Source organism: Amblyomma mixtum, chromosome 3 (assembly GCF_055824585.1).
Source record: "Amblyomma mixtum isolate Tamu chromosome 3, ASM5582458v1, whole genome shotgun sequence".
NCBI classification, from domain to species: domain Eukaryota; kingdom Metazoa; phylum Arthropoda; class Arachnida; order Ixodida; family Ixodidae; genus Amblyomma; species Amblyomma mixtum.
The window spans coordinates 298,519,643-298,530,221 of NC_143014.1; the positions used below are offsets into that span (position 1 = coordinate 298,519,643).

Genomic DNA, 10,579 nt, shown 5'->3' on the forward strand with positions numbered 1-10,579 from the left:
TGGTTTTTTAGAGCGCAGCTCTTTGGCGTCCGTTCCTGGGTTTCGCGTCGTCGTCGGCCTCGTCACCAGCTCCGCCCCCAATGTCACGCTTTTCAATTGGTCGAAATGCTCGTGACGTCACAGTGCGCGAATTTCAAATGGGGCCAATTGTACTTTGGCTAGTAACCATGCAACCAATCAAAGGGATCGTATAGTGATGCTGCAACTAAGTTGGACTGAGTTTAGTTAATTGCTTAATTAATCAATTAGCCTAATTAATATATAGGAGAATGAAGAGGTCAGAAGAAAAGAAAAGAAAGACGCGCGCCGCAGCGACAACAGCGTCCGCGGAAGGAGACGCTGCTGAAAAAAACATAAGTACGAAGCCGCGTTCCCTCCACCACCACGCACTTCCCCACTCAATAAGACGTTGCTCGTTTCATATACGTTGTGTCGAACATCCTAGACAGTTCCAACAATTGACAGGTTAATGACAGAACACGATGGATAGAAATACAAGAATATAAATATGAAATAGCCTAATTAACCTTTCTACTTAGACCGCATAAATCAATAAAACCGAGAACGAAATTGGTCGAGTTGGATAATCGAACCAGGGTCTCCGGAGTGCGATACGAGCACGCTAGCCACTCCGTAATGCCAGCTGAATGGTTTGGAATGAACAAAGGCGCGTCTAGCTAATACGGCGTCTTCGTTCACTCCCATCTTCCCCCTTTCCCTTACGGCGAGGTGCAGGTGTCCACCCAGATATGCGAGAGAGATACATTTCCTTTCCTCAAAAAATAAATTTACCGTCCAGCAAGGCGTACAGCCGAATTGGCGATGGCGTTCTGTGGACTCCCTGGCAGCGTTGCAAGACGCTGTCGCGTTCCACTCTTACAGGCGAAGCTTAACATGTTAACCACACATCAGTAACACACGCAGACAGCCAATGGACGCGTCATTCGCTGGCAGCACTTCATTCATCATTCACAACCACATTCTTAACGTACGCTCCCTTGCCGCACATGCCAAGGACGTACACCACGATCACATTCTGCGCCATTCCTCTGTACTTTGCTTTGCTGAAACCTGGATGGATCCCGAAGAGCCTCTCGAAATCATAGATTTCCTATACTGCTGTGGTGCTCGCAGAGACCACAACAGAGCGGCGGGAGTCGCTATCTACTTGCGCACAGGTCTCTCTGCAATACCAGTCGAAATGTTTGGCACGTCACATGAAGTTGGCGAACTGTGCGCCGCAAAGTTTCCCAACGGCTTGCTGGTAGTAGCTGCCTACTTCGCCCCTACCGCACTCACGAAAGACGTCGTGCACTTCCTGCAACTCGCATTAACCGTCCATCGATCCACACCGATGTTAGTAGTGGGGGACTTTAATGTTGACATAAAGACAAACAGCAATTTCCTAACACTTCTGCGGGAGAACATCCCGTTCCTCTCGCTCGTAACGCGTCCCACGGCTGTGACAACCTCGAGAGGCACTTGTATAGATCGCGTCTTTGAGAATCAAGCATTGTTGTAACAAGTCGAACATATATCAGTCTATTTCTCCGACCACAAAGCTTCCTTCATGACTGTCAAGAACTGTTAGTGGAGTCTTTGTTAAAGGAATACGTGTGAAAAATAAAAAAAAATTCTGTGATAGCGCATACATGTGTTGCTCGATTTCTTTGCCTCAATCTATCGAAAAGGTGAAACAGCTTATTTGCTGCGCTCAAATTTCGCATTAGGAAGTAACGTAATCGTCGGTAATTTTTTGCACAAAAGACAGTTTACTGTCCAGGGCACAAAAATTCCTTTGTCCTTGAGCCACGTCTTTACTGGAAGAGTATTTGTGTGTAGCTTGAAAAAGAAAGTTTTAATAGAACCTCTTATTGGCATCTTTTTCACTCTTTTCAAAACATCATCTCCTGGGCCTCCGCAGTACACCGTTCTGTACAGTGGGACTGGCATCATGACGTCAATTAAATCTTTGTACAATTTCTTTTTGTTAACCAAAGACAAGTACTGCAAAGAAAACCGAGCTGTTAGTACGCGATATGACACAACAATTTCGTGCAGATAACCAGTTACGCCACGATTCACAGCATCACCAGTGGTAACAATGAAATCAGGTAAAGTTCTAGCCAGTCGAACATGTAACATTGTCCGCAAAAAACCATCACTTTGGTCCCGTAAGAAAACGAAACGTGACACAATTTGTCTAACAAACAAGTTTGATAAGCCAAGTCCTTCACTGCGAACGGATCGAAAAAGATTTGAACGACTAACCCTCTCCCAACTCGAGCCCGAAATGAATACCGCAAAAACCCTGTGCATTTTTTGCACATTCGCACGTGACATGAAGAGAACTTGTAATACATACCAAATCTTTGCGACAAGAAATACATTGCACACTGTAGCCCGCGCAAACATCGAGAAACCGCGACCTTGCCATGATGCAGTCTTTTCTTTCAAAGTCTCCATTTCGCCCTTCCAGTATTTGCTATTTCCTTTGTAATACTGTAGTGGGACACCCAGGTATTTAGCTGGTGTCGCCGTCCAAGTCATATTTGCAAAATAGCCCGGAGTCATGTCCCAGTTGCCGTGCCAGAAGCCAACGCTCTTTTCCCAATTAATCTGGGAGCCCGTCTGTTTGCAAAATTTGTATGCTACATGAACTACCTCAAGGCCACTACTTCTGTCCTCGCAAAATACAGCGATGTCATCCGCGTAAGCTAAGACTTTAACTTCTGATGACTGCAGTTTGAAGCCATGAATGCTTGCACGGCGCAACAGAGCAACACAAAAGGGTTCAAGGTACAAGGTGAACAACAGTGGGGAGAGTGGGCAGCCTTGCCTCACTGATGATTGAACAGGAACAAGTTCGCTGAGCGACCTGTTTATTACAATACGCGTTGTACAGTCGCTGTAAGCCATCCTGACACCTTCAATAATCACGCTGCCGATATTGGTATGTTTTAGTACCTCAAACATTATTTCATGCGAGACCTGGTCAAAAGCCTTCGCCAGGTCGAGCTGCACCATAGCAACTCGGCCTGTGAACGCGTCGCAGCACTCTAAAACACTTCTCGCAAAATGAGTATTAGTTGTGATCGTGCGGCCCTTGATTCCGCATGTTTGGTGAGGCCCCACAAGACTTAATTACTGTTTGTGTTCTCTTCGCCAAAACTTTCATTGAAATTTTAGAATCGGTGTTTGCTAATGTAATTGGCCTGTATGACTCAACCGACAACAGCTTCTCTGGGTCTTCTGTTTTTGGTATTAGTACCATGTGACTTGTCCTAAAAGAAGGGGGCAGTCTATTTTCCTCGTACGCTTCTGCGTACACACGCTGTAAAATCACTGACAGCTCGGGCGTAAAAGCCTTGTAAAAGGCTGCACTTAAGCCATCGGGCCCGGGTGACTTGCCTAGAGGTAATTCCTTTATCGCGGTCACAATTTCGTCCGTGCTTATAGCACCTTCTAGGCTCTCTTTAGTTTCATCTTCTAACTTCGGCATGTCAGCAAGAAACTTCTTCAAATACACTTTGCACTTGTTTTGCGCCGCCAAAAAGATACCTATAGTGCTCGACGAATGCCCTTGCAATTACCGCGCTATCAGAACTGATTTCATTTTGATAAGATATCTGATTTCCTTCTTCGTCGCGTATCGTTTTTCATCGCCCAGCGCCCGTCTATTTGGGCTTTCCCCCAGCCATAACCTTTCTGCGCGTGCGCGAATCACTGCTGCTTTGTATTTTTCCACATCAAGAACTTTCAGTTCGCTTTTAACTTTGCTTACTTCAGTAGTGTACGCGCCGGGTTCCTCTCCTTCCATCCTTACTAGCCATTCAAGCTGCCGTTTGAGCTCTTTTTCCTTTAACGTTTCGTTGTAGCGTCGGATAGTGCCCCTTTCAATCGCCATCATTTTTACTTGGATTTTTAGTTCCTCCCACGCGACCGCGTTCTGCGCGGGCTCCCTTGTCAACACATCGTCAATCTTTTCTTTTACGCTATTAACGAAAGTGTCATCTTCGAGCAGTTTAGCATTAAGCTTCCACAATTGCCAATTAAACTTTGATTGCTTTCTTTGCGTCCCTAGCGTAAAGGATACCACACAGTGGTCACTAAAGGATACAGGTGTAACGGAATAACAGTTACAAAGAGGCATCAGATCCAGTGACAGATACGCTCGGTCTAGTCTCGCATGACGTTTCCCCTGAAAATGTGTGTATTGTCGTTTTCCCGCGTTTGATAAAACCATGCCAACATCTTCATTGATTAGCGTGTTCAATAGTTCAGCGCTTTTGTCTCTAACGAGGGGGTTGTTTGCACGATCGTCCACAAAACAGACACAGTTGAAATCACCCAGTAAAATAACAGCACTATTACATTTGATGTAGGGTTCAAGGTTTTCGAAAAAAATAATTCGGTCTTGCATATCATTTGGTGCATACACACATATCAGTCGCCATTGCGAACCGGCAAAAAGAAAGTTTAAAACAATAAGACGCCTATTTTCACTGACAGTTAGCGACTCCTCAAAAATTCCAGCGCATTTACGTGTTAAGACGGCACAACCACCAGATGTACCTACAGCATGGCAAATAGAAACATTATAATGCGCTGTAAACGCTGCAACCATACGATCTGTCTGCTCCTGGCTCTCAACTTTCGTTTCTTGCACAGCCACAATGTCAAGCTCATTGTCTAGGCAGATGCGGCTGAGCTGGTATTGTCGCCGCCTTGCTGAAAGACCTCAAACATTAATGGTGGCAATCTTTAGTGTTTTCTCCATTTTGGCTATCATTTAAGAGCAGGAACAGACAGAACGTGCAGTGGAGAGAGACATGTGACGCGTAGCAGTAGCCAGAAATGCTCTTTGCGCGCAGCATACAGTACAACATGCCCAACACTGTCTCCTCTCTCGTACCTTGGTAGCGTCGCGCGAGCACACCGCTGCTTGACCGTCCATTGCTTGGCGTTGTGCTCCTAGGAGCCCTCTGAGGCACAGGTCCCGGCGTCTACGGGTGCGGTTGTGCCGCCGGTCTTCTGTCCGGCGGGATGTTAGGTTTCGGGCGTAGTGACGCCCGGCGTCCCCCCACCGTTTTAGGTGGCGGCTCATCGTTGCTGGGAGAAAGGAGCTCGCCGTCGTTTAACATTTCCTTGCTCGATCTTTTACCAGTTGCTCCGCTTGCCTCGACGCCGTCCATATCGACCACGCCCTCCTCAACCTCGGGTGTCTCTTCCGGCTCACCTACGCTTTTGACTGCTTGGTTGCTGGAACCTTCTTTGCAGTGCTCGACATCCTCCTGCTTTTTCTCCGTATTGGCGCTCTCAGGAGGCAGTTCAGGTGCAGCCTTCGGCACGCTGTCGTTACTACCTGAAGCTTCTTCGGCGTCAGCCTCGTCCATGAGGAGTTCGGAAACATCCTCTTTCCCTCTCAGTCCAGTTACACTGGCGTACGTCCTGACACACTCGGACTCGTCATGCCCGTAGCGCCGGCAAAGCGCACAACGCGGTACACGACATTCTCGCCGTACGTGGCCTGTGTTGCGGCACCGAAGGCAAAGCGGAGCCCTCCCCGGGACAACAACTAGTACCTGCTACCCAGCAATGCGCACCTGATGGGGCAAATCGTCGACCGACAGGCTCGTTTTGAGCCTAAGAGTCACCAGTCGCGTCGACGACCCTTTGTCCTGTACGCCTTGAACTCGCCACCGTTCCCTTGCAACTTCAGTGACCTTTCCATATGATGAAAAGGCATGGCGTATGTCTTCATCTGGCACGTTATGCAGCATCCAGTGTAGCTTCAGGTGAATGTCTTGATTGGTGGTGTCGATGACCACACAGCGCCGCTCTTTCACTTTTATGTCGCCCTCGCTGAGTATCTTCTTCACACCGTCGCCGCTTTTGAATGTCACTGCCCACACATGGCTCATTCGATACGCCCCCAGGGCGACTACCTCGGACAGCAGCGATAAGCCAGCCAGCACATCTCAGAAATGTTCCACACGATACGGTCGATACCGCACATCTGCATGCAAAAAAATGGTATTTAAAACAACACGACCTGTTGGTAGCTGAGGAAGAAGCACTCGATATTCCTTGTCGTCGTTGGCAACACCCCTAGTACCGCGGCCCGGCTGGGCCGCTGAAACCGCTCCTGAGGAGCCTGACATTCCGTGACCGTCCTGCTCGAAAGCCGGAAATGGAATCCCTGAGCTATGGCGACGGCTGTCAATTCTTCTGCTTTCGGGGGTATTTATGTTTTACAAATAATCTAACCTTGAGGGTGTTCATCAGCGCCACCCACTTCCGTAAGCTGCGGACGCAGAACGTCCTGAGTTACCGCTGGTGTGACGTAGAACGTCATCAAACGGCGAGGGTGGAAGCTGTGTGAGAACCCTCTTATGCTTCCTATGGCATCAAGACCAGTGCCAGAATCGAGGCCCTCGAATCGAGGAAGCATAAGGGGGTTCTCACACAGCTTCCACCCTCGCCGTTTGATGACGTTCTACGTCACACCAGCGGTAACTCAGGACGTTCTACGTCCGCCGCTTACGAACGTGGGTGGCTCTGATGAACTCTCTCAAGGTTAGATTATTTGTAAAACATAAATACCCCCGAAAGCCGAAGAATTGACAGCCGTCGCCGTAGCTCAGAGGTAGGGCACCGGACTCGTAATTCGGAGGTCGTGGGTTCGGATCCCACCGGCGGCATATGGTTGTTTTTTCTTCTGCTTTTCTAATCAATTAGCTTTAAGCGATGACATATTCAGTAACATTCTAAACTAATCAACACCGCAAAATAAATAAATTAATTAAAAATCCCCTGTGCCCCTTGGTTTCTGTGGCTGTTGGCTTCTCTCATATCTTTTTAGGTGTCAACCGAAACGTTCTGTTTAAGGAGCTCTTTCATACCTTCAGCTTAGCCTTAGATGCGTATGCGCCATTAGCCCTGCCCTGGTGGCTCAGTGGTTACGGTGCTCGGCTGCTGACCCGAAAGACGCGGGTTGGATCCCGGCCGCGGCGGCTGAATTTCGATGGAGGCGAAATTCTAGAGGCCCGTGTACTGTGCGATGTCAGTGCACGTTAAAGAACCCAGGTGGTCGAAATTTCCGGAGACCTTCTCTACGGCGTCCCTCATAGCCTGAGTCGCTTTAAGACGTTAAACCAAACCATAAACCAAACCATAAACCAAACGAAACCTTATGCGCAATTAAACCCAGAAAAACACAACTCTTTATTCAAATTGACTGATTTTTCATCCAAAAGCACGGTTTTAAAAATTGCCCAATTTCCTTATTTACCGAATTTCTAGATAGTGGCGCTTCATTCAAAGGCGTATAACAAAAAGAGGAAGCAGAAGTGAAAAACCTCGCTCGTGCTTCCAGCTCTGCGCTCCGCGGCGTTCGTTCGTCCTCGCAGCTTCCCTGTGCATTCAGGCCCCACGCAGACGGGAGAGCCGCCATCGAAGAGCCGCGCAAGGGTCGTGCTTCTCTCACAAGTCCGCCCTCCGCCACATGGCTGCAGAAATGAGCCCTGGCAATGCGACTACGGAGTCCACCTTGTTGGGTGCGCCCGAGACGGAACGTACATTCACAGCTGCCAACGAAGAAGCAGGTGTGCCGCGCCCCGTGGGACGCCAACGCCGTCTGGGCGGGAGTCTGGCATCCAGCGGCCCATCATCCCGGCCATACTCTGCAGCAGCGCACACGGAGTACTCGTCACTGGTGGCGTGCGAGGACACCCAGCCCCAGGTCTACGGATGCTTGAAACGTGAGAAGCAGCGCGCTTGTGGCAGCACACGCAACCTGGCCCCGCCGTCGACGCTCCTAGCTGCGACCAGTATGGTGAGGTCATCTCGTAGGCTTGCATGTCTTGCGGTTGACGCACATACGTAAAATTAATCATTAGGCTCCCCTGCAGCAGTCTTCAACAAAAATTCCTTCCATTCAGAGAACCTCGAGACGTCATTGAGGTGACAGGTGGCTGATCATCACTTTCACTTAGGTGCACGAAACTCCTGCATAGGAACGCTTTTTAATCTTGTTTGAGTCCTAGTCTTGGCACCCCGGCGGGATTCGCACCTGCACCTCGTCCTCAGAAACCCAACCGGACAACCACTTACTCATACGGAGCCTACGACTGCGCGGAATAGTCTTGTAACGGATAGTAATAATACTGCAGTTCTGCAATGACGCTCTTTTCGATACACGGACACTAATGAAAACGAGAAAAGCTTCGAGGCCCCGAGTAGAGCATTATGAAATAACGAATTTGATTTCTTTCTCCGGAAGGATTTGATTCTTCGTTAAGGTTCCCAGTACAACTTTCAACAATTCGCAATGACCGCTGTTATTGTGATAGGGTAACAGTCACCGTTCTGCAGAAAATTTGGTATTGGTGTAGTTGGCGTGGGCTTTGTGAACGAAAAATCACGAGCATGGCTCTGGCAGGTGGTCAGCAGAGAGCAACCTAGGATGCATGTGGCCCACCTAGGTCACGTCGTCTTGCGGCGTCATCACAATCTACGCCCGGGACAGTGAGCAAAAATTGCCCATCGCGGCAGGTAGGAGTTAAATTAATGATCTGTCGCTCAAGCAGAAAAACGTTGTCCGCGCAATGCCCACACCTAGGAGCACTTGCTATCTCAGTGGAGTGGTGCCTCGCTTCACCGCTGCATCACTGAGCCAGGAGGGCTAGGAGGTTTCCCAGGGGCCTATGAACGTAAACTAGAGAACTACCTTCTGCATTTATAGGGATTAACGCACGGCGTCCCGGGTGATACCCATAAGGTGGAGCCCGTGGGTCCCTTAAAGCGCAAGAAGCAACATAACTTCGCGCTTTTATTTCCGGCGATTGGCAGGACGTTCGCAATGCATCTGCTTCCAACAGCCGCAGAACCTTCCTGTCAATTTGCTTTGCCATTATCAAACATTTTGTCACTATGGAGGCATAGACGTGTTATATATTTTCCAGCTCCGAAAACCACAACGTACTTGATGATGTCACTATGGAGGCATAGACGTGTTATATATTTTCCAGCTCTGAAAACCATAACGTACTTGATGCTCTTTTAATTTGGGCTGTGTTTCTATTATTTCGCTTTCGGCAGTTTAATCCCCACTTTGTTTTCTTCCCTTCTTGCAGCTGAGGGCCCATGCTCCTTATGCCCCCTTCTCAGAGGCGAGCCGTCCAAACAGCTGTACAGAATGCGCCGCCACTGCCGAAAGAACTGTCTGCACGCAAGCTGCAGCAGCTCACACAACCCGCCTCATTGCTGCTACGATGTCGCTCAGGCTGGTCGGCCGTTCCGGCCTCATTGCTGCTACGATGTCGCTCAGGCTGGTCGGCCGTTCCGGCCTCATTGCTGCTACGATGTCGCTCAGGCTGGTCGGCCGTTCCGGCCTTATTGCTGCTACGATGTCGCTCAGGCTGGTCGGCCGTTCCGGCCTCATTGCTGCTACGATGTCGCTCAGGCTGGTCGGCCGTTCCCGCCTCATTGCTGCTACGATGTCGCTCAGGCTGGTCGGCCGTTCACGGATGGCTGCTGCTGCATCTTCCTTCCCAGGTGAGGCTTCCGAGCAGACAGCGCTTTGAGCGTTCCGTAAGCATATTGCACAGCGATGTTTCGTTTCTGCCATTACCATTTACAGCGGGCGTATGAAAATCAAGAAAACTTCAAGGCTAATATTAGTTGTGTGCGAATGATCCAAACCTCGACTACGCGTTTCGAATGCAACTTTTATTTGTTTCGATTCAGGAATTCGGCTATTTATATGTTTCGAATACGGTCGAGCCCACCTACTACGGTCGCAGCTATCACGAACGCTCGCTTATTAGGAATGATATGCGGAGCTACCGTCGACTTCCTTGCGCACACTACGCCTATCTTTAATAAGCTCGGTATTCTTGCTACAGACAACATAATTGTGCATAGTTCATCGCTCGAAGCGTTTATTCCCGGACAGACCACCCGAAAATAATTTAGCAAATCTTTCGCCAGAGAAGAAAGGTCATACAACTTGAGAGATGAAATAATTTTTGCACCAAAATATGCATCAACTACAGAACACAGGCTTTGAATTTTCAAAACCCTATTGTATAAAACAATCACCCAAGTGTCCTAGAGAAGCTGCAAACATGTCATTCTTTGGTTTATGCTTTATGGGGTTTTAAGGCTGCAAAGCGACTTAGGCAATGGGGGACGCGGTAGTGAAGGGCTGCGGAAATTTCGACAACCGGTGATTGCTTCCCGTGCACTGACTTTACACAGTACACGGTCCTCTAGAATTTTCCCTTCTTCGAATTTCGACCGCCGCGACTGGGATCGAACCCGCGTCTTTCGGGTCAGCAGTCGAGTGCATAACCACTGATCCACCTCGGCGGGTACATGTCAAAAACACCAGAAAAACTATTTTTTAGAATGCTTTTCTACATCAGATCCTCATCTGTGTTGTGTTGTATATTGCTTAAATTGATCAGATAAATCCTGCCATATTCTTGTTAGAAATTTCGTTTTGATCAATGCATTCTCAGAAATGTTCTATTTCGGTCTTCTTTTTGAGTGAAATAACTACTTGCTGCGCTGT

General features: G+C 48.7%; 1 protein-coding gene across 1 annotated transcript in view; it reads right to left on the bottom strand.

Moving 5' to 3' along the window:
• LOC149355347 (uncharacterized) overlaps positions 1–5,396 on the bottom strand; it is a 5,738-nt gene extending 342 nt beyond the window's left edge. Inside the window, exons 1-3 of the mRNA XM_089576104.1 lie at positions 5,181–5,396; positions 1,760–2,631; positions 1–10 (exon numbers count right to left, since the gene is read on the bottom strand). The exon at positions 1–10 is cut by the window's left edge and continues 342 nt beyond it. Coding sequence (XP_089432230.1) covers positions 1–10; positions 1,760–2,631; positions 5,181–5,396 — 1,098 coding nt within the window. The remainder of the gene's footprint in view (positions 11–1,759; positions 2,632–5,180) is intronic.
• Positions 5,397–10,579: the final 5,183 nt, after the last annotated feature.